This window comes from Glandiceps talaboti, chromosome 21 (assembly GCF_964340395.1).
Source record: "Glandiceps talaboti chromosome 21, keGlaTala1.1, whole genome shotgun sequence".
Lineage (NCBI taxonomy): Eukaryota > Metazoa > Hemichordata > Enteropneusta > Spengelidae > Glandiceps > Glandiceps talaboti.
In genome coordinates this window covers 2,436,159-2,461,343 of record NC_135569.1, presented here as the reverse complement: position 1 = coordinate 2,461,343, position 25,185 = coordinate 2,436,159, and the positions used below count along the sequence as shown (strand labels likewise).

The window sequence follows — 25,185 nt, the reverse complement described above, 5'->3', positions numbered from 1 at the left end:
ATCGCAAAGTTTCATGTCGAATTATTATGAAGAGAGTAAAAATAAGTCTATCTTCATCGAAAAAATACAACGAAAACGAAAGAATTTTGTTACTTGACACTGAGTGCGCGCATTATTATGACCTCGTATATATCAAAATTTTTAACCAGTATATTCTAACACTGGAAATTTATGTATCACCATGGAATTATAAAAACTAATTAATTTAGTTAAATATAATAAGAATGATAGAAATTAGAGTACAGATATAAATAAATATATAGATGATTCAGGGAACTGAATTCAAAAAACTCTTGAACGTGGACGGACAATTTCAATAATGGCGCTGATCGCATGAGAGTACTTACAAAAAGTTCCTAATATTTTTTGCGGATCACATTTACCGATAAATATTTTGGAGTTTTGATTATCAACTGCCTGATCTTATCACATATCTTGTATACGGTGAGTATTATTTTTCATGATGTTTCACTTTAAATACTGATATGATCGCTATGATCTGATCTGATTGATGTATCTTGTATCACTATCAATGTATCATGTCATTGCCATTGGGGGCCTCCACGATCTAATTTTAGTACATGACGTTATGTTGATGCAATTTCCCATCCGCTAAACTGGATGTGTTCTGAATCACCATTATTCACATTCGATCATTATTGACATCAGTAAACGTGTGACTGCATACGATGCAATAATATTCGATCTGTTAATACAAGGAGTCGAAAATTCTAAGTTCGGTACTTCACTACTAGTACCACGACGTAACGTCTAAGAAACGAAACAGGTGGGTGAGAGTCCTGTATAGTAAATTTTCTGCCTCCGTTGAGTGAGCACACTGAACTGTGGCGGTCGATTTGATACGATCTAGCCAAAAGAATTCTTTGTTTTATGTGTAGGGTCTTATAATTTGCTGATGTAAAAAATCTTTCCCCGAAAATTTAGATTTCTTATACTTCATACTATATGTAATATTTTTATAGTTATTCTTGCCTTACATGATTGTCACAGGCACTAGACTCAATGTGTATGATTTTTTTTAAAAATGTATGTAAATAAGTCTTATTTACATACAATACATATTTTTTTTTCTACACATTGATTTGAGTGCCTCTGGTCATTGTATTATTAACAAATGACCTTGAGGTCATTTTGAAAAAGAAAAGAAAACAAACATTGTATCTATTTATACTGTCTATCTATTACAATTATCTCATGTTATGTGCATTTTTTCTGCATAACATAGTATTCAATAGACTAAGATACACCATAGACATGTACTAGTATTTCAACTTGTGGACTTTCTGTTCTTACAAGAGATTTAGTTACTTCTTGTAATTATGATGTAATTTTTTTTGTAGTCTAGATGTCTTTCTTGCTAATTCAGAGGCCAATAATATTATTATTACATAGTTCAATTTTACTTCTATGCTTGTTAGTCAGATTTACCCAAATGAAATATTTCAACTACAATTTTCTGTTGATTTCAATTAATCTAACAAACTAGCACCATACAAATTCATCTCCGTACTACAGTAGACGTAATGTTTAGTAGTCTATGTACACTGGACTGTTGCTACTTTCAAACCCAGTGACCTAGCAAAGTCCATGTAGACTGATTTTTGCTGTGCTGTTTGCCCTGGATGTCAAAATGTGCAATTTGTATGCTAAATTTCTCATTTATAGACAGATCAGCTGTCACAATTTGTTTAGCATAGATCTATAGTGCTGTAGTTGGTTTTAGAGCCCCAGGACAGAGAGGAAGGAATCCAGTAAAATTGACATAAATACAAAACATCTTTTGGATGGGAAATTCCCAGATACAATTCTCAGGTAAATTTCACCTTATTGTTTCCAAAGAGACAAACACGTGATATGGGTCAAAATGTGAGACATTGTGTATTTCAAGGACATCATATAATGTATTGAATATTTACTTAGATGGATCACAGCAAACATGTTGTAGTCATAAATTGTACAAAGTCAATGATTATGTCAGGTTTATATTTAGTATCACCAGTTTTTTAAAATAATCATATTAGCCTATCTGCAATTTATCAAATGATAATACATTGTAATAACTTTGATTTCAATAAACAAATCTAGGTCGCAAAAAGTATAAAAATGTGTAAGACAGAAACTATACAAAAATATACACAGCAGCAGTGTACCTCAGTCAATTTGATACACCACTGACCTATGACCCCGAACAGTTCCAAAACTCATGTCATTTCATACTACCAAATCAGAGTGACTATAGAGTTTCAATTAGGCAGGACAATGTTACTACCAAATCAGAGTGACTATAGAGTTTCAATTAGGCAGGACAATGTTACTACCAAATCAGAGTGACTATAGAGTTTCAATTAGGCAGGACAATGTTACTACCAAACCAGAATGACTATAGAGTTTCAATTAGGCAGGACAATGTTACTACCAAACCAGAATGACTATAGAGTTTCAATTAGGCAGGACAATGTTACTACCAAACCAGAATGACTATAGAGTTTCAATTAGGCAGGACAATGTTACTACCAAACCAGAAGGACTATAGAGTTTCAATTAGGCAGGACAATGTTACTACCAAACCAGAGTCACTATAGAGTTTCATTAGGCAGGACAATGTTTTGTACGTCTCGTCTCACACAGCGTTTTTTGTTACGAATCTCCAAATCCGTCATAATAATAATTTTAATGTTTTTAAACGCATGCTGAAAACTCATCTTTTTATACTTGCCTTCTTTTAAATTTGGAATTTTACTTTTATATAGTTTTTGATTGTTTTGTATTTTAAGCAGCTCTGATCATTTATTTTTATTATTATTATTTTATTATTAATTACAGTCTACAGATATTGAGAGTGAGTAATCAGTGTCAGTATTTTGTTTGTAAAACGTTGTGTCTCATAATTGAATAGTCTCTCTAGTTTGGTTGTACATTTTTTGTGCAAGTCATGTTTTGATTTGGTATGAATATATCTAGACTAGATAGTGAGTGGGCTAAACTGCTACTTGACATGAGATATGTGGGTGTCCAATGTAATAATTCATGTTTGCTTTATGTGGGGGGTCATAGAGGTCACTGATATGGATGATGTTGTGTCAACGTCTGTCTGCTTTAGACACATTCAAAGCATAACATTGTATATAGGGGGAAATATCCTTCTGCAACAAATAGTTGTTGTTGTTGTTGTTGTTGTTGTTGTTGTTGTTCTGTTCTAATATATGATGATTAAAAGTTTTGGGAGAAAACATTTTTTTAAAACATGTAGGTTGAATTCAACTATTTTTATCTGTTGTTGACACAAAGTATCATCAGTGAAATCACCTTCAAAAAACAATACAAATCTGATATACAATTAATGCTGTCTGTACTGGCCATGACACTTTGTTTGACTAAAGTTTATTCTAAATTTAGTCACAGATTTGTATATTTGTGGATGATGTCAGGTAGAGGTGAACACTGAAACAAAATTAGGAAAAAAATTGGTAAAAACTGAAACAAAATTAGGGGGAAAAAAATAATATATAAGATATAATTATATGTAATATGTTTATATCTGATTTAGATTGTTATTTTTCACAGAAAGTCAAAGAAAGGCGCTGAAACTTAAAATGTTAAAAAACCCTGTTCAGTTCTAAATATCATTTTGAAGGCTAGATGGTCACTGTTATTCCCAATTTTGTGACTTAGTAGCACTACAAAATATGTATATAATCTCCAATTCCTTGTTTGTCTAAAATTTGAATTCTGGTGAAAAACTTAAAATCAAATTTTAACAATTACGAAAAATATTCCACAAAAGGTATAAGTACATGTACTGTGGAATATGAAATCTTGAAGAGATTTTATTTTCACTGAAAAGATAAATTTTCTCTTTTGCCTGAAAACGATTGAAAATGAATAAATAAATTCCACTATGTACATGGTTGTACCAAACTTATTATGTTATTAGTGATTAGACAGGGAAAGTGTGTCAATATTTTGCATAGTTTTGTGTTGTGATAAAATGTAATGACTATTAATATAGAAAGACAACAGGAAGATAGTCATGTGTACTTAGAAGATCTAAAATGTACTTTATGCTAGGATTCTTAGAAGATCTAAAATGTACTGTATGCTAGGATTCTTAGAAGATCTAAAATGTACTGTATGCTAGGATACTTAATGTACTGTATGCTAGGATTCTAGGAATGAGAGATCAAATGAAAATGAAGTTGAATTCAAAGAAATAATTACTATGATACTTCCACCACACATTCCTTCTGCATTCATACATGTAATACTATATAGTCTCTGTATAGAATGCGTGGCATGGCAGCATTCTCAGTAACTTTATATTCAGTACTTTAAACTATTACATCACACAGTTAGAATAAAAACTGACAGACGCCCACATTCACCTACTACTGCCTTATTTACAGTATTACTACTACTACATGTACCAGCTATACCAAACAGGATATCTTGCACAATCATTTTCTATCTACGGAGTTAGCAGTGGACTACCCTTCGTCTTTATACTTCAAGTCTGAATTTGATTAGGATATGAACTAATTTAGAATTTAGATGGGAAAAGGTTATAGGTAAATATGTATATAAAATTATGGAGCTGAGAACATGTCAAATCAAAACAATATGAGTTTATGTATATAATGAGTTTATTTCCTGATATCACCTCTTTGTTTATCATATCGCAGTGAGTGCCATTTCTGCATAGTGACACAAGTCATGATAAGTGTCACGATACAAAAACAGCAGTCTGTCTTTTTCATAAAACAGACATAGTAGTGTGGCCATACATATTAATGATAACCAGTCTTTACACTTATCAAAGTCCTAGAGCAACTTGTAAATTTATTCACAAAGCTTACACCAGAAGGTGTAATCATCTTTATATAACAATGTAGTATGTTACTTTTCTTTACTTGTTATGACTGTCCTCTTTGCACCCCTTATTTTTAAGTGCTTTATACGAGTAATTCAGTTTTGTAGTGACTAATAAGCACGGTGGGCTGGGTGATGTGTTTGCTTTCTGATATTGTTATTGCCAATTTGTAAAATGTATATCACATGTCACTATAATAAACAACCTTTACTACTTACTACTATCAAAGTCCTATTGTAAAGCATTAGGTCTTACTAGGTTTACAGGCCAAATCTACACCTACTAAATCATATACTAAACCATAGCTAGGGTCTATTGTAAAGTATTAGGTCTTACTAGGTTTACAGGCCAAATCTACACCTACTAAATCATATACTAAACCATAGCTAGGGTCTATTGTAAAGTATTAGGTCTTACTAGGTTTACAGGCCAAATCTACACCTACTAAATCATATACTAAACCATAGCTAGGGTCTATTGTAAAGTATTAGGTCTTACTAGGTTTACAGGCCAAATCTACACCTACTAAATCATATACTAAACCATAGCTAGGGTCTATTGTAAAGTATTAGGTCTTACTAGGTTTACAGGCCAAATCTACACCTACTAAATCATATACTAAACCATAGGTAGGGTCTATTGTAAAGTATTACGTCTTACTAGGTTTACAGGCCAAATCTACACCTACTAAATCATATACTAAACCACAGGTAGGGTCTATTGTAAAGTATTACGTCTTACTAGGTTTACAGGCCAAATCTACACCTACTAAATCATATACTAAACCACAGGTAGGGTCTATTGTAAAGTATTACGTCTTACTAGGTTTACAAGCCAAATCTACACCTACTAAATCATATACTAAACCATAGCTAGGGTCTATTGTAAAGCATTAGGTCTTACTAGGTTTACAGGCCAAATCTACACCTACTAAATCATATACTAAACCATAGGTAGGGTCTATTGTAAAGTATTAGGTCTTACTAGGTTTACAGGCCAAATCTACACCTACTAAATCATATACTAAACCATAGCTAGGGTCTATTGTAAAGCATTAGGTCTTACTAGGTTTACAGGCCAAATCTACACCTACTAAATCATATACTAAACCATAGGTAGGGTCTATTGTAAAGTATTAGGTCTTACTAGGTTTACAGGCCAAATCTACACCTACTAAATCATATACTAAACCATAGCTAGGGTCTATTGTAAAGTATTAGGTCTTACTAGGTTTACAGGCCAAATCTACACCTACTAAATCATATACTAAACCATAGGTAGGGTCTATTGTAAAGTATTACGTCTTACTAGGTTTACAGGCCAAATCTACACCTACTAAATCATATACTAAACCACAGCTAGGGTCTATTGTAAAGTATTAGGTCTTACTAGGTTTACAGGCCAAATCTACACCTACTAAATCATATACTAAACCATAGCTAGGGTCTATTGTAAAGTATTAGGTCTTACTAGGTTTACAGGCCAAATCTACACCTACTAAATCATATACTAAACCATAGGTAGGGTCTATTGTAAAGTATTAGGTCTTACTAGGTTTACAGGCCAAATCTACACCTACTAAATCATATACTAAACCATAGGTAGGGTCTATTGTAAAGCATTACGTCTTACTAGGTTTACAGGCCAAATCTACACCTATTAAATCATATACTAAACCATAGCTAGGGTCTATTGTAAAGTATTAGGTCTTACTAGGTTTACAGGCCAAATCTACACCTACTAAATCATATACTAAACCACAGCTAGGGTCTATTGTAAAGTATTAGGTCTTACTAGGTTTACAGGCCAAATCTACACCTACTAAATCATATACTAAACCATAGCTAGGGTCTATTGTAAAGTATTAGGTCTTACTAGGTTTACAGGCCAAATCTACACCTACTAAATCATATACTAAACCATAGGTAGGGTCTATTGTAAAGTATTAGGTCTTACTAGGTTTACAGGCCAAATCTACACCTACTAAATCATATACTAAACCATAGCTAGGGTCTATTGTAAAGTATTAGGTCTTACTAGGTTTACAGGCCAAATCTACACCTACTAAATCATATACTAAACCATAGCTAGGGTCTATTGTAAAGTATTAGGTCTTACTAGGTTTACAGGCCAAATCTACACCTACTAAATCATATACTAAACCATAGCTAGGGTCTATTGTAAAGTATTAGGTCTTACTAGGTTTACAGGCCAAATCTACACCTACTAAATCATATACTAAACCATAGGTAGGGTCTATTGTAAAGTATTAGGTCTTACTAGGTTTACAGGCCAAATCTACACCTATTAAATCATATACTAAACCATAGGTAGGGTCTATTGTAAAGCATTACGTCTTACTAGGTTTACAGGCCAAATCTACACCTACTAAATCATATACTAAACCATAGGTAGGGTCTATTGTAAAGTATTAGGTCTTACTAGGTTTACAGGCCAAATCTACACCTACTAAATCATATACTAAACCATAGGTAGGGTCTATTGTAAAGTATTAGGTCTTACTAGGTTTACAGGCCAAATCTACACCTACTAAATCATATACTAAACCATAGCTAGGGTCTATGACTAAACTGACATTTAGTAAATTGATATGTACATGTACAAAGGGTGACAGCAGTGCTTGATTTAGACAAAGTGGCTTTGTACATTTTGTAAACCATGAGTGTGTCATTTTTCTTCAAATTTGGTGGTAGCCTTAAAGTTATAGCATAATATCATATCTGAATACTTGGTGAGAAATATACAATTTGATAAATATGATTCAACATAATTTTGTTGTTAGAATGATATTTAAATATTTCAATATCAAAAGTAACCACCAAGAACTATAACATTCACTTCAGGAAATAAAGACCTTTTCATATATTTAGGCTCAGATGATCCTTATTAATTTGACATGTATCTCACTTACATTACTTATGATTGCCAAAAAAAGGCTGACTTGAAACTTGTTCCTCATTCATTGTTCAAGTCCTTGTCATGGACTTGCATTGTATCATGGGAATCAGTAGACATGTTGTCAATGAATACAAATATTTGAAATTCCTAAATTTTACTTACCTTTAAAGAAAATAATCATTTTTGGTCATGAACCTGGTAATATTAATAATAATCTTTATTCATCCAAATAAATTCGGAAATTTGTTGAATGGTCACCGCAAGAGCAGCACCCTAGTGCCCTAGTGTTGAAGAAGCAGGAGGAAACCGGAGTGCCCGGGGAAAACCTGCGTTGTTCGGCAGGGTCAAACTGAGCATCACCCTTCTTACATACTGACCTGGTTAAATTTTAAATCAAACCCAGCCGACACCAGGCAGGTTCGAACCCAGACTGCAGAGGTAAGAGGCGTATGAGCTAACCGATCGACCACCGACAACCCCAAGAAAAATTTTAAAAAGTAAAAAAAAGTAAAAAAAAGATGGATGGACCAAGTAAAAGATCTTAGTACGTGTAAACTAACAAATTCTACAGTCATTTTGAGTTAAATTTAAATTGTTTTCTTTTCAATCTGACAGGAGATATTGACAAAAGACAAAGTCAAGAATGGAAGCCCATCATAAGGAGATCTTAAGACGGAATCGTGTCAAGTTGGCAGAAGAGATGGTACCGAAGTTTGTTTATCCAACATTGATAGAAAGAAATATTTATAAACCATTTATGATAGAGGATATTGAGGTAAGTAAACCAAAACAAGTCTTGGTTTTTTTAGTTCAATTTTAGTCAGATATTTTGGTGGCTTAGCACTATAGTACGATATGTGCCTTCATACCATTGCTGTCTGGGTTCAAAGCCACCCAGTGTTGTATGTAAGAATGTTGTTACTCAGTTTAAATGTATCAAAACCCACAGTTGCCTTAAATGCCTGGCCATTTGTTCTCCTCAGACCTCTGTTTTGGCATCCTATAAGTTTGTTAATACATGTTAGCTCATATGCATCTTACCACTACAGTCTGGGTATAAACCAATCCAGAGTCAGCTGGGTTTTATTTAAGATTAAATGTAAGAAGGGTGATGCTTAGTTTGATCGTACTGAACAAAAATGGGGAAAGAAATGATTATTGTTGAATATTTTTGACTCCTATTTCTAGCACTACAGAACCAATGGCATAGATACACAGTGTCATGTCATAAAATAACTTGAGTATAAATTTTATGTTTTCAGTTCAAATGTGTATAACTTGGCTCTTGTATGTGAAATACACCATATTCTAACTGTACAACTTGAAGCCTCTTTCTAAAGAAGAGTGTGCCCCAGGTTAGGGAAAATGAGTCCGAGATTTAAGTATTCGTCCTGGATGCAAATTTAACCGGACTATATGAAGTAACAACAAACTACCATTAAAAGTATCAGATTCCCTAAAAATAACATCATCAAAACTATAAAAGTGAAATCTACTAACAATAGTTGAGGGTATAGAAAAATACAGTACTTGAGTAATAATTTCAGCTCTCATTTCTAGTTCAAAATTTCTAATTATGTGATATTTTATTTAATCAATAACCAGAATAAAGTAAGTACATGTAATTACATGTTATCTAAACAGACCCCAGCTCCCTTAGGAGGGAGGGATACATTTGATAACTTCCACTTTGATCACAAAAACTCAAAATCATTCCCAGTGAAAATCTGTTCTCGAGAGCCTTCTTCAAAACACTATGTCATTATGGAAACTGGTGTCCTGCAATACCTATTGTCAATTGATTGATTGATTGATTGATTGAATGGTTGGTTGGTTGGTTGGTTGGTTGGTTGGTTGGTTGGTTGGTTGGTTGGTTGGTTGGTTGGTTGGTTGGTTGGTTGGTTGGTTGGTTGGTTGGTTGGTTGGTTGGTTGGTTGGTTGGTTGGTTGGTTGGTTGGTTGGTTGGTTGGTTGGTTGGTTGGTTGGTTGGTTGGTTGATTAGTTGCCTTCTAACTGTCATACATCTGAACTTTACGTGGTACTTGAGCTGGCATTCAATAAATTGCTCAATTTGAAAAATTGATGACTAAATATTGTGTTGATGTTTGTTCCCTCATTAGGCAAAGGGATCTCGGTTTGATCAAAACAATGCATTGTTAAATAGCCTGGAAACCAGAGGACGAAATTCATTTGGTGCTTTTGTAGATGGATTGATAGAGTCTGGACAAACAGATTTGGCTGAATTATTGAGATCAACAGGACCTATCCGTGAACCAAGACTAGTCCAACAGGATAACACACAACGACATCCACAGGGTGATGTCATAGTACGACAAGTCCATCAAAATAATGCTAATCGAAGTAAGGATGAATTTGGGTTTTCTGTCTATTTTACTCCCCCTGTCTCTGTACAGTGAAATTACTTTGGACTGGGTTGGCTGGGGAGGGGGGTGCTCTTTATCTACCTCAATACGATGGAATTGACTAAGATTGGCATGGTGGGGTGGAAGGTTACATTTTGTCCAATTTACACCCCCTATCTCAGTACAGTGGGATTGCTCGGGACAGGATTGGCTTGGGAAGGGGGCAGGGTTCTCTTTGTCTATCTCAGTATGATGGAATTGGCTAAGATTGGCATGGTGGGGTGGGGGGTTACTTTTTGACTATTTTACACCCCTATCTCAGTACAATGGGATTGCCCTGGACTTGCTTGGCTTGGGAAGGGGGCAGGGTTCTCTTTGTCTATCTCAGTAAGATGGAATTGGCTAAGATTGGCATGGTGGGGTGGAGGGTTACCTTTTGACAAGTTTACACACCCTATCTCAGTACAGTGGGATTGCCCTGGACTTGATTGGCACTTTTGATGGGGAGAAGGAGGTACTAGGTGGGGAGGAGGGGGTACTAGGTTTACTATTTGTAGATTTTACATCCTATTTCAGTACAATAAAATCACCAAAGGGTGACAAATCATCCCCAGAGAGTTTGTATCGACCGGATTTCCTTCAGAGTTCCAATTCAAGACATCCCTACTACCGGTAACTTTACATTTCCTTCTGACACATAGATGTATGGCCTCGTCCTGGTTCAGGAATATTCACTGGAGTAGAGATAGAACCAACAGCACCATCAAAGGAGATGACAGATTCTGATGAGGTATGTACACCAAACTACAATGATATGTATACATGTACACTAGAGTCATTGATATATTTCTCATTTTATGATTCTATTTCAAAAACTTCTCTATTTGTTGAACATCTCTCTTGACCTTCTAATAAACTAAATTGTTTCATGTTTAGAACAAATCATTGCAGTTATTCAAATAGTATTATTTAAGGTAGAAAGTGTGAATTATTAAATCACTCTGTTCATACAACCATAACACAGGAATGCTGAGCATATTTTTGGCCACACTTCCAGAGATTAACACTTGTTCTTGAACAGAGAACACATTGCACCTTCGTACCAAGCACAAAGAAGTACAAACTAGCAGGTAGCCAATGTATAGTCATATGCAAACATTGAAACTCAACATTATTTAACTTTAGGCAAATGCTTTGTTCAGTGTTTATTAGAAATAATTGATACAAATGTACTATGGAAGCAAATAAGCAAATTTGTACCAAGAAATTGCAGGTTGTTCCTGAATGCATCCAACTGTATTCTTATATGTACGATGTGTCAAATTTTATGTGTTTTTGTACAAATTTACCAATACCGGGGGAAGAAGTCTTACCCTGTGTAAAATGGTTTTCTCTGTTTTCTACAAATTTACCAATACCGGGGAAGAAGTCTTACCCTGTGTAAAATGGTTTTCTCAGTTTTATGCAATTTTTTTTTGTTTTTATACAGATATACAAAATGAAGTCTAAACCCAGAGGATTAGCGTTTATTCTGAATAACAAAGTATTTACCAATGGAATGAAGAGAAGAGAAGGTTCGGATATAGATTGTAAAAATTTACAACATGTATTTAAACAACTTGGCTTTGAAAATCATGTCAAAAATGACTTAACTGGAAAGGTAGGTAATGATAAAACAGCTCAATTTTGATTTTACTGAATCCAAAAATCTGCCGTATAAAGTGTTGAATTATGATGGTTTAATTGCTGACTTTAAATCTGCAAGTTACTGATTTGAGCTTTATCACTGCCATTTCATTCTGAATGGCTAAAGTCCTTGGGCAAGATTTGAACCACGACTGTGCCTCAGTCAACCCAGCTGTATAATAGGGGACCTGGTAGTGTAGAGGTTGCAATGTGAATGCTTTAATCCTATGTGCTTATAAAGGCTGCAATGGATTGTATGCACCCTATGGAGTTGAGGAAGTATAAAGTGCCATTGTATCATTGAAGGTTCTTACCATTGGTAATAATTGTAAAGTGCTTTGAGTACAATATTTAGACTCTGGTATTCCTAAACGTCTGACTATCATTTGAATGTCAAATTCATTTGGTCTGTGGTTTTCCTATCTTTTTAGTATCCGTGTGTAGTATTTTTTGAAGAATTCTCAGAAATATCTGAACAAAAATTAAAAATTTGCCACAGTAAAGTAACAAAGAAAATATTTTTCTCAAGGGCATAAATGTCAGAATTGAACTGAAAGGTGTAAAACTTTACAATCCACAGGAAACTATACAAAGTTACAAAGACTTTATTTTGTTTGTTTTATTACAGGACTTAGTCACACAACTAGAGAAGTTTGCCAACATTGACCATTCCCGGTATGATTGTTGTGTTATTTCTATACTAAGTCACGGTGTAAATGGAGCTGTGTACGGTACTGATGGTGAACTTATCAGAGTAGAAGATATCACTGCTAGGTTCAATGGTACTAACTGTCCAAGTCTACGTAGGAAACCCAAATTGTTCTTTTTACAAGCTTGCAGAGGAGGTGAGATAAGATTAGTGATCTGGATAGACATACCTATATGCCTGTATGCTGATATGAATGATGTAAATGTGTATGAAAGTGTTGAAGGATACCTGTACACTGTAATTATGTGTGGGATTGGTTTTTGTTTTGTTTTGTTTGATGTATGGATGGATGGATGGATGGATGGATGGATGGAGGGAGGGAGGGAGTGATGGATGGAGGGAGGGAGGAAGGGACAGATGGACTTACCTACGTATATATGTGTGTGTGTGTGTATGTATGTATGTATGTATGTATGTATGAATGTATGTATGTATGTATGTATGTATGTATGTATGTATGTATGTATGTATGTATGTATGTATGTATGTATGTATGTATGCATTCATAAACATGTCAAAATCATTCAATGCAATGGCATACCAAGTTTTAATTAATGTATGTATTGTATTTATTATTGACATTGACAATCATCCTAGAAAGTTATCTATGCCAGGTGAGTTGAAAAGAATAAAAAAAAAACCTAACATATGAAGTATAAAAACTTACCCAAATATTTATCAACAAATAAACCAGTGTCATATATCTTTGATAGAGTCCTTTGACAGGGGTTATGCTGATGCAGTAGATGCAGCAAGGAATATAGCGCCCCCAGTGGCAAGACAACCACCAGGAACTAGTGATGATGAGATGGAGGCTGAAACAGAGGAACAACAAGAACAGATCGTGCAGAGACTGCTAGAAATTGAGTTAGAACAAACTGATGCATTTGCCTCACAACAGACTGTGCCAAATGAAGGGGATATGTTGCTGGCATATGCTACTGTACCAGGTATGTGTGTCATTAGATTTATCCTAAAATGGATTCAGCTGCAAAGAAGGCCTCCACCCACAACATGACCTCCTGGTTTTTTGACATGCAACAAGACCCCCTAGTACTGTGGTTATACATGTAACTGTGGCAACATGACCCTCCTAGTTTTGGTATTATAGCAACATACCCCATAGTGTTGTGACATTATGGCAACACAACCCCTCCCCCAGTGGTATGACATTATGTAAAATGACCCCCCCCCCCCCCCCCCCCGTTAATTTCTGATAAATATAAACAAAGGTGGTGAATATGTAAATTATGGGTAATTTTCAATGAGCTGTAACACATTGGATAAATATTCATACACATATCAAATCTGATTTCAAAATGTGAAAATTACGATTCACAAATACTGATTTGTATATTTGTATATATATAGGTTATGTATCATGGCGTAACTCTGAAAGAGGGAGCTGGTTTATTCAAGCCATTACTGAGGTGTTTCTTGCCAAAGCAGCATCAGAAGATGTCCTGTCAATGCTGACTATGGTAGGTGTCATTCATGTGTAGTTGTAGCATCAAGTGTTTTCACATATGGATGAATATTAGATTGTCAGGGTCAGCTACAGATGTACTGATATCCTCTGAACATGACCTACTGTTAATTAAATCATGACACTCTGATGCACGAGGGCGCCCTAACAAAGCGTACCTTACAGACTAGGCCTGCTATACTAGAGTATTGACCCTTTCCATATATTAAACTATAAGCCAGGTGAAAGATGATGATAGAAGTGATATGTCATTGTGTGTTGATAGAAGTGATATATGTGTTGATATAAGTAATATGTGTGTTGATATAAGTGATATGTCTGTTGATATAAGTAATATGTGTGTTGATATAAGTGATATGTGTGTTGATATAAGTGATATGTGTGTTGATATGTGATACATGTGTTGATAGGAATGTTCACACATAATGTGAAAATTGTTGTATATATCAGAGAACATTTATGTCACCTTTATTGAATGTAAAAGCACATTAACACATACATGTGATGTCTCCTACCCCCAGTGTTTATATGTAACATACTGTTTTTTTCTTCAACTTTTAGGTTAATGCAAAGGTTGCCCTGGCCTTCGAGTCATCATCTGGCAGATGTAAACAGATGCCAGCACCAGTTACCATGCTAACAAAGAAGTTATTTTTCTTCCCTGGTTACTATAACAGTTAAGAAATTTGAAATAAGTCACATAAAAAAGTTGTCTTAGACAAGTAGAATTGACAGAAAATACTAGTAAAAGTTTCAACTAGGCTGAAGTGCGCCCCCTAGAGTTACAGATGTCATATTAAGAATTTCTCATTTTGACCACTTGGTGGTGCACATTTTATTTTCCCCAAAGAAAGTACATGTATGTATGTATGTATATAAACCATATCTGTAAACAGCTGCAGGCAAATAAGTTGTACCCAGACCCAATCATAGATGAATTCGTGCAAGTTTTAGAAATAGTTTACTACATCATATTATAGATATACTACAGTCCTGACAAAAACAAATATTAATTGAATGAATCATTATTCAGCATGAATAAACTATATTCAAAGTGAACCTTGTCAAATACACATCTCTGTGACACTTAATCATGAAACAATAAATTGACTGACCCTAAGTTGCAATGAAAGAATATCCAGTTATTACTCTTCTGTTTGTTTGTTTGTTAATTTTCAAGGCTAATTCTGATGGACCCTTTCAGTGAATAGCCCCCTCTGGTGTTGAAATCATGTCCAAAAAAGGCTAAACATGCTAAATATTGCACAGTAGTGAGGTCACCGTGTAAGCGGGTCGGAATGAACCATGGGGATTAATGTCACAAAGTATTTCAAGAAAGTAAAAATGATGACGTGGGAACAATTCCCTGCACAAAAACTTAAACAAAAAATTATACAGATAGCAACAAACAGAACTGGGCGCTGTTATTGACAGGTCAGTTGGGTAATGAAGATAAATAGAATTAGGAAGTCAATGGAATGAATAAATAGTTGTAGAACAGTAGCACAAAGAATAGATTCATAATAATCAGATAACAACATGTATATTTGCAGCAGTACATTACACCTATAATATAGTAAGCACTGCCATTTTGTTTTCTTCCCTGTATATTCATTCTTTGTCTGAATTTTATCTAGTTTCCAAAGTCAACCATGATGGAAATCATGAAAGTTACAACTCAGATTTTATCGAACTTCTATCGATCTGAACTGAAAATCACTGCTTCATTTGAAATATAGTCAATTAGGAAAGGGAGACAAGGAGACATTTCCATATCTTTGAAAGCCATGACGCTCAAAATAAAAACCATGCTTGTTTAGTTTTGAGATACCTAGAATTCCATAAATTATAACTAGATACCTTATTTCATGTAAACACATTTTTACAACCAAAAAAAACGAGAATCCTTATGTCCAATTCTTTAGTAGATATAATACCATACTTCCTGTGCTAGAAATGATCATGGTAGTTTTGTGAACTTTCTACACTTGTCTGTAAAATGAGATTATTCTTTGATTCATACAGTGACTCCTTCAAATACTTCGTCATTGTCTCATTCACATTTGCATGGTATTAGAGGCTATACATACAAGACTGATAGAACCCCATGACACACGTGAGTGCAAGTGTGGTAACTTGGGGTATTTGCATGCGTGCTTGCAGAGTTCTCTGTGGATGTACTTTCCACAGCTGAACCACTGCAAACATGAGTACAAATGAAATTCTACTTTGATTCATACAGTGTCTCCTCCAAATACTTTGTCACTCTCTCACTCACATTTGCATGATATTAGACTATAAATATACAAGACTGATAGAACCCCATACTGTGTGGTAACTTGCGGTATTTTGCACGAGTGCATGCAGAGTTCTCTGTGGATGTACTTTCACAGCTAAACCACTGCAAACATGAGTACAGATACCCTAGTATGCCATACTTGCACTCACATATCACAGAATCCTGTTATTACATATTTATATCCAAACAGCAAATTTTGCTAAAATACAATTATGTGTTTCTTGAGATGATTTTGTGTACACATAAACCATTGTATGCTTATTTACATACATGTATGCCCAGTCTGTGCAATAATACGAGTAACACTGAAGTAAAACACTTTCGCTATGTACTACACTCGTTTATAGCATTCACATCAAGTATAAAAGTATACTGTTTCAATTGGTTCATTTACAAGCCTAGCACGTGACCTTTCTAATGTGGTCAATTAGTAAATAAAACTATACTTTTACACTTGATATGGGTGATATAAACGATCGTGGTACATTCAGAAAATGCTTTACTTTGGTGTTATGGGTTGTATTTTTTCTGTATTGTACTGCTGTGCAATTACTGATAAAGTATGTGCACACATCAATGCATGTAAGTGATGTTACAGATTTAATAACAATTGATGTCAAGTAATACCAGTGAGTCCAAGAATTTTCAATGAGATGCCCCACCCATCCCCACTCCCAAAACAAAGAAAGAAAAATAAAATCATGTTGAAAATTTGAGTGAATTGCAAAGATGTCACAAAAAAACATTTTAAAGGCTTCCAGTAATGAATTTTTTCATATAATGTAGGTTTTTTCTTTCATTTAAAATGTACAATTATCATGAATGTAATTGTTACCATGGAAACAAGATTTGTTAATATTTTCAAAAAAATCTGAGTAAGTCAATTTTATAGTAATATGTATCTCTCATTTATAAGTTATACAACCTGTTGAAATTACATAAATATGCTAATTTATAGAAATTAATATTTTGGGGGGATAGTTGTATACAATACTAATCTCCAATATTTTGTTTGTTCATCGTAAGAAAAAAACAAGTTGTCACTGTCTCATAACACAAGTAGTGACAAAACTTGTTCAGAGTATTTTCTTGCAGAATTTAAACAAATATTGGAAAAAAATTAATTATACTTCAGCAACCTTGATTCACAAAAAATTGTGGAAACATCATGGCTATTTTCAGTTGGATTATTTGTGCATATCAACACATGAGTTAGAGTGACCAGCTAATTATAAAGTGTAAAATGCAATATTTTTGGTTCAAAGGTCTACAGCTTGCCCAGCACACAGTATAAAAAGTACTGTACCATGCCTGAGCCAGGTTCAACAGAAAAATATGGAATATATACTCTGGTCGTTCTATGTCACGACAATGTATGTCTACATCACTGGTTCTGCTGTGTTCAAAATATGAGTCAAAACATTCAAAATTGCCATTACTTTCCCGAATTTTTCTTTGATATTTACTGGTGCTGGTATAATTATGTCGTTCTCCCAATATTTTTCTTCATTCAGCTGGAAAATACTTGTGACCTAAGGGTTGCGCTACTCGTTTAGTGACTCATAGTGACAAAGACCTCTTAGGTCATTTGTACTTTCCTTGGCTGAATGAAGAAAAATATTTTGGAATAACATCTAAGTGTCATTTTTCATGAAATTTTATTTCTTAATATACAGATAGTATATGGCCAAATAAAAAAAGTTGTTTCGTTCCGGTTACCCGACCCCACCTGGTTTTTCATGCCAACTCTAAACATTTTTTTATGTATTTGAGAAGAATAATAATAAAATTGTGAAGTCTCATGAGAAATAGTGGATGCGGAAACTGACATCAACTGGAAAAGACAATATAAAACTGTTCTTCCAATCTGTAATGGCTGTATATCTGAAAGGAAGAAATAAACAACACAGAGACCATTTGGAAAACAGTGGAAAACCTGAACGAGACACTCACACATGAAAAAAAAATATAATAAAATAAAATAAAAAATCTACCTACCCCACCTATTCGAAAATTGAATGTAATCGGAACCACACAATTTTTTTTTTACGCCTGATACTTATGAAAACTGGATGGTCTGAACAAACTCAAAATCATAAGGTTTCACAAAGATGGTAGTATTAGGTCAACAAACCATAGATAACTTTGTTTATATACTGTGACAAATTTTAGGCAGTCGAAAAAAGTGGAACAGATTGTTTCAAGAACAAAAATAAACTTTTGAGTTATTAAATCATGTACTGATGTGAATGTATGTATTTAAGGATGTATGTACCTCGCAGACAATTTTCCCCTGAAAATCAAGTTCTTCAATTTCTCCAAACTTTGCCATATGAAAGCTTGTTCCCTGATTATTTTGAAATCATAAAAGAAATTTGGGGTTTCACTGTCTTGTTTTCAAGGAAATTGTCAATCTTTTGTTTATCGTTCCAAAGTTATCACCAGACCAGACTGCAAGATGTGTTGTTCCACCATTGTGAGAGGGGTATTGGCCACTGAGGGCGCCCTAACATGAACGGCTTACAGACTAGGTGCCAACAAAGATTTACGTCCAACAGCTGGTTGGAATTTCAATTTTCAGAGGCAAACTTTTTCATGAAAACTCTGAAGATCTTTCAAAAATAAGTTGAAATTCAAGATTCTTCAAGAACACCATACTAGTATGTGAATCTGGGAATTTATATGCAACACGTACACAATAATTGATATGCACAGACACTCCTGCACGAGTGTCTACACACACACACATCTGGGGAGTAGTTTATATAGTTGTATGTACACATGATATGCACATACACTCCTGCATGAGTATGTACACATGCACACCTGAGGATTTCTTTACACACCGTTACATGTACACACATACAAACTTTCACAAATACATGGAGACAAAGGTATACAAACTTTATTTTATACTGGATAGTTTAAACACTGGACTTCTAAGAAGTCCATCCCTCATGGGTTCAGTGTTAATGTAGGAGGAAACCAGAATACCCGGGGAAAACCTGCATTGTTCTATAGTCAAACTGAACAACTCTTCTCACTTACAGCATGGTAAATTTAATCAAACCTTGAATGGGTTTGAATCCCTACCGCAGTGGGAAGAGGCAAGTGGTTTAACTCCTTGGCTGCCGGCAACAACCCTATAGATGGGTTTACATGTATACATAAAGTGCACACACACACACACACACCATGTACATCAAGGTTTTCACACATACACTTTGCTACTGTCCTACCCATCGCCAACTACTTTTTCAATATCTACTCAATTTTGATGTTTATGTACCCCCAACTGAATGTAACTTTTCCAAAGGCGAGTACCGACTTTCAGTGTGTGCAGATAATCTTCACTACCAAACTATCCCAATATAATGACACAGAACCATTGTTTTGTTATTGTTCCATAGCTAGTCACCCCATACTTTTCTGACTTGGCCCTCTATGCTAAAATTTAGTGAAACCCCTGGTGTATGCATGTACATACAGACTCACACAAATGTATAGACAAAGACTCTGGTGTATGTATGTATGTATGTACACAAACTCACACAATCCATAGAAAAAGACCATGGTGTGTGTATGTATGGATGTACACAAACTCACACAATCCATAGAAAAAGACCCTTGTGTGTGTATGTATGTATGTATGTATGTATGTATGTATGTATGTATATGTACACACAAATTCACACAAATCCATAGAAAAAGACCCTGGTATATGTATGTACACACAAACTGACACAACTCCATGGACAAAGACAAGACCACATTAACAGAAGACAAATATGCTTTATTGACAGGTTAAGTTAATTGTACATATACATGTTGACACAGATAGGTTTGGATCACTGTTGCACAAGTAACAAGGCAATTGCTCATGAAGCAAATAAAACATTGCATTATGGCAACTGAGTCGTCTTCTCTGAAAAGTTATTTCACTAACCCCCAAAAAGATGTGGTTTCTCACCTACGCCAAGGTGGGGTGGTACTCAGAGAGAGAGATCACATCTGGATAAAACAGGCTTGTTATTTTAGTTTTTTTGTGTAATAGACCTCAAAAATCTACTTGTACTTCTCTTCTTACAATGTCAAACTTTTAGGTGAAATACCAAAAGAAAAAACATCACTTCTCATGTAAAATGACATGCACCTGTTAACCAGATAGGCTGGGTGCACAAATCAATGCTCCCACCCCTCCTGAGAATGGTACATCCCCAGGGGTGAAAAAATTCCAGAAGTATTTAGGTTTAAGTATCTTAATTACAGGGGTGGTGAGCACAAAATGTGCACCGAGCTCACAACTATACTTTTACACATATTTCTGACATACAGGACCTAATTTTTTAGTTATCCTCAAATAAATGTTCAATGTTCAATGTACAAAAAGTACGCTACACACAGAATTACAAATACAGTTGTCTCTCTTTTTTTTAATAATGACACTACTACCAGAAAAATGTGCATGATAAACGGTCTTGTCATCTTACTGTAATATGAAGGAACACAGGAGAAAAGCCTGCCTAATTTTTCTACACGCCTGCCATTCTAACTACTCTTTACTATTACAAAGTTGACAATCTGCTGTTGGTTGGCTATGTTCCTACACGATATATTATATATGAAATGTAATTTCAAAAATGTCTGGTAGCCAGCGTTCCAAAAGATTCTTTGGTTAAAACACAGGTCAAGAATACTAACTAATATCGGTAATTTCTCCTGGAACACTGTCTCACACTGAACTTTTTTTAAATCATTTTTTATATATTTTTTTTCTTTTATTTTTGTTCAATTCCTACAATGAATGATAAAAAAAATCATATCGGCCAAAAAAGAAAAACAGAAACTTGAAAAAAAAAATAAACCACTGACATCAAGTGATTGTTTGAAATTGTAGGGCTTTGAACAAATGACATGAAAGAAATTTCAGTTTTTTTTATCTTGTAAAACACACAACAAGAAGTGCCAATAAATAGAACAATTGAAGTTGTCAACTGACTGACTCGACTGACTGACTGACTGACTCACTAACTGACTGACTGACTGACTGGTTTGTTGGCTATACACAAGATGACACATTTTTTGAAAAATGCTGTGTACACTGGGAGGAAATAAAACAAAGAGTCAGTCATCCTCTACAGAATTTTTTTTTTTTTTTTTTCGATTTTTTCCAACTTTTTTGTTCTTTGGTGCCTTTTCAACTTTACATACATTATTTTTTTTTATTCCAGATTACTAGCACAACGCCATACTTGCAGAAAGAAATGACTGCAAATGTTCAGTTTTTGTTGTTTTTTAAGTTATACAATGGACTGTGTGATAAGTTGTGCCTCCTTTGCCTTGGTATTCCTAACTATTAGTACCTTTTTCTTTGTAACGTAAACACACACAGAACTGCTATGAGCTGCATAATAAAGACCTCACTATAGTGCAAGTTCTCATCTATCTAGGTTTTCCTTGCTTTCACTGAAAACTTTTCAATTGCAACATTGTGGGGGAACGGAACCTGTATCTCTGCCCCTTCCTTGGAATATGTCCAGTTTTTTTTTTAAATAATTTTTCTCAAATCAATCACAATGATCACATGATTCAGGAAGATTAGGCATTCAAATTACTATAAAATTGACAAGATTTCTTGCCATTGACAATATTGCAACAATTTCAGCGTATGAAAAGCGATTAACTAAAACTGACATCTGTTTGGCTTGTGTGCTCTCTTCTTTCTTAATACAATAAATGTAATAGTACTCACATAGAAACAACATGACAGGCAAACCTACCTACTAGAAAAAGCTGACGGCACTAGCTAATTTTAATCTACACAAAACTTGTGTCAAAAAGTCTCTGTGGAGTTGTAACCTCTCACTTAGAATCAGCATTGCATATAGTCTTAGTTTCACTATTGTACCGTCTCTGGAGCTAGTGTGCTGCTGCAATGGCTTGATGTGACGCGACGTGACACAACACGACCTGACAGCCATCAGCTTTTGTTTTCAAGTTACTAGTATTTCAGAACAACACTTGGACATCCTCCAAGGACTGGACAGTTTTGAGAGTTTCCCCCAAATAACTACTGCACAGTTGGTCCCAATCATTCAAATGAGAAGTAAGATAATGCGACCCTGTATGACCTTTCAACTTTAACCCTTTCAAGTCTTGGGAGGGGAAGGGGGAGAGAATGGTGGCCTTAAATGAAAGCCCTCGTCTGTTCAAGCCACGCTGGCAGTGGATTAATATTTGGTAAATTTCACAAAATATTTGAAAATTGTAACTATCAGTTAAAAACCACACAATGTTACTGTACTGGACACATCCAAGACATACAAGGGGCCTGTACTTTATTAAATATTTCTCAGGAGACAACAAAGGGAACTTTTTTTTTCCAATTTATGAAGAAAAACAAGATGGAGTTGTTGTCAAGGCAATACAGGAAAGCGGTTATCCTATATGTCATAATATTGGACCTAGTGCGCTCAACTGTCTCAATGTTATTAAAATCTTTTTTTGCTGCTCATCATCAAAAATCGGCACAATTCATATGAATTGGTACTATATCTCTGTATCCAGACCTACTAGAGGGCATCACCAGGACCTAGTATAGTTACTGAAAATGTCTGATAGCTTGTCTACGAGTTTTTTTTTAAGTGGTTTTACATTCTCTCTTTTCAATTTGTAATAATACACTTTTAAGACAATTAACGATAATAAATATAAATGATTAATTCCAGACTTTGAGGAAGCTATCCCAAGAGCCAGTTGCTACTGCCATGCCATCATCGGTCACACCCAGACAGCTGACACGGTTATCATGGCCTGCTAATACACCTGTAAATCAAACACAAACATTCACATTACACACAGCCTTACCATAATTTTCACCTGTGTACACAGAGCATCATAATTTGTTGCATCATTTCATTGTCCTGCACAGGGCACTATAATATAACTCAAATAACTATAATAACTATAACTCAAAACTTATCTATTCCAAAGAGCATTCATGTGAACTGGGCGCGCCATTGGGCATCTTTTGATGGATATCAGGCACTTTATAAATTTGTGTTTATTTAATATGCTGTGTGATTTTCACTGGTTTACATAGACCTCTGTTGCCATGTGGTTCTTTTAACTGGCTTACACAAGACATCAATATTGACTTATGACTTGAGCTTGCCAACAATGGAAATTAAAACATGTAACTGTACAGCACCTCTGAGCTTTACTTCATATACGATACTGACTGACACAAATTTTTTAATTGATTGGTTTGGTTGATAGTTCACTTACCTGCACGTTCACCTTTCATTGTGTCCCATACATTACAATTGAAATCGTCATAACCAGCCAATAGCAGACGACCACTCTTTGAAAAGGCAACTGAAGTGATTCCACAAATGATATTATCATGAGAATAGAGCATAAGTTCTTGGTCAGCACGAATATCAAAGAGTCTGCATGTTGCGTCGTCAGAGCCAGTGGCAAAAGCATGGCCATTTGGAAAGAACTGAAACAGGACAATATAATCTCAATGTTAGTACTTGACAATAGACATGCTGTCGATGACAGGCTATAAGAAACAGCCAGCTGAAAGTGATTTAACTCAGGAACTCAATTGGTAAAGGCAATAGCCCCATCTACACGGCACTAAAAATCCTACCCGAGGTAGGATTCAGGATAGTTTGAAGCCCTTGTAGACGCAAACGCGTCCTGAAACCGTCCTGACTTAGGACAACTTTGAGAGCGTTCCTGAAACTCTCCTGACTTCGTCCTATGTACTGTCAGGACGGAAGGTGCGACATCTCCGTAGTAACCTTCCTATATGTCGATACAAATCTATCCTACCTCAGGTAGGACTTAGGACTGCCTCAGGTAGGACGACCTACGTGTAGATGGCGCTAATGTGAAAACTTACAAAGCAGTCTGAAAGGGACAAAACTTTCTCATGTATGGGGACACATCTCAGAGTCTTATAACTTGTAAAGTACTGTTTGAAAATCTCGTTCTGACTGGTTAGTCCTATGTTAACGCCTGGCTAACCTGGTGTCACATAAGCCTGGTGCAGACATTAACCTTATTAACACACACTGGTGAAGTGTTAGTGCCAACCTGATATTATCACTGAGCTAGCAGTTAGAAAATGATTCTTGAGCTGGACAATATTCACAATCATCCCCCAAAATTCCATGCACAGTTCAACTGGACATGAAAGGCATGGGTCAGTAAAGGTCTTGAGAGTGCTAACTCACCAAAAAACAATCTACAAAATCAATCAATTTAATTCAAATACTTTACAACTGACTATAGTGCAATATTCACAGCATACACGTACCGTTACTGCGTTTATGTCTGATTCATGACCAGTGAATGTTTGTCGACACATCCCATCACGGATATCCCAAAGTTTTGCTGAAGCGTCGCACGCTCCAGAAACAAATGTCTTGGTATCTGGTGACAGTGATAAACTCATTACATCTCCAGTGTGTCCTGTGAATGATGTAGTCTGTTGTCCTGTTTCTATATCCCAAAGGGCACTGAAAGACAATCAAACACCCCGGCATTATGATTCAGAACACTATATCCCAAGGGGCACTGAAAGACAATCAAACACCCCGGCATTATGGTTCAGAACACTATATCCCAAGGGGCACTGAAAGACAATCAAACACCCCAGCATTATGGTTCAGAACACTATATCCCAAGGGGCACTGAAAGACAATCAAACACCCCGGCATTATGATTCAGAACACTATATCCCAAGGGGCACTGAAGACAATCAAACACCCCGGCATTATGATTCAGAACACTATATCCCAAAGGGCACTGAAAGACAATCAA

General features: G+C 35.2%; 2 protein-coding genes across 4 annotated transcripts in view; one reads left to right on the top strand and one right to left on the bottom strand.

Annotated features, from left to right (window-relative positions):
* The first annotated feature begins 323 nt into the window (after positions 1 to 323).
* LOC144451467 (caspase-3-like) lies at positions 324 to 18,537 on the top strand. Of its 2 annotated transcripts, none has more exons than XM_078142312.1 (9): positions 324 to 444; positions 8,423 to 8,582; positions 9,928 to 10,168; positions 10,872 to 10,960; positions 11,660 to 11,830; positions 12,485 to 12,701; positions 13,279 to 13,515; positions 13,937 to 14,046; positions 14,613 to 18,537. In XM_078142312.1, exons 2-9 carry the CDS (start codon positions 8,451 to 8,453, stop codon positions 14,730 to 14,732), a joined length of 1,317 nt encoding a protein of 438 aa, XP_077998438.1. In that variant the 5' UTR covers positions 324 to 444; positions 8,423 to 8,450; the 3' UTR covers positions 14,733 to 18,537. The 2 variants fall into 2 exon arrangements, with proteins under 2 accessions (XP_077998438.1, XP_077998437.1); XM_078142311.1 differs by lacking the exon at positions 324 to 444 and adding an exon at positions 654 to 787.
* A 1,585-nt stretch (positions 18,538 to 20,122) lies between these two features.
* LOC144451871 (guanine nucleotide-binding protein G(I)/G(S)/G(T) subunit beta-1) overlaps positions 20,123 to 25,185 on the bottom strand; it is a 35,054-nt gene continuing 29,991 nt past the window's right edge. For both annotated transcript variants that reach the window (XM_078142786.1, XM_078142787.1), the window contains exons 7-9: positions 24,680 to 24,881; positions 23,638 to 23,854; positions 20,123 to 23,175 (exon numbers count right to left, since the gene is read on the bottom strand). In XM_078142786.1, coding sequence (XP_077998912.1) covers positions 23,069 to 23,175; positions 23,638 to 23,854; positions 24,680 to 24,881 — 526 coding nt within the window. In that variant the 3' untranslated portion in view covers positions 20,123 to 23,068. The remainder of the gene's footprint in view (positions 23,176 to 23,637; positions 23,855 to 24,679; positions 24,882 to 25,185) is intronic.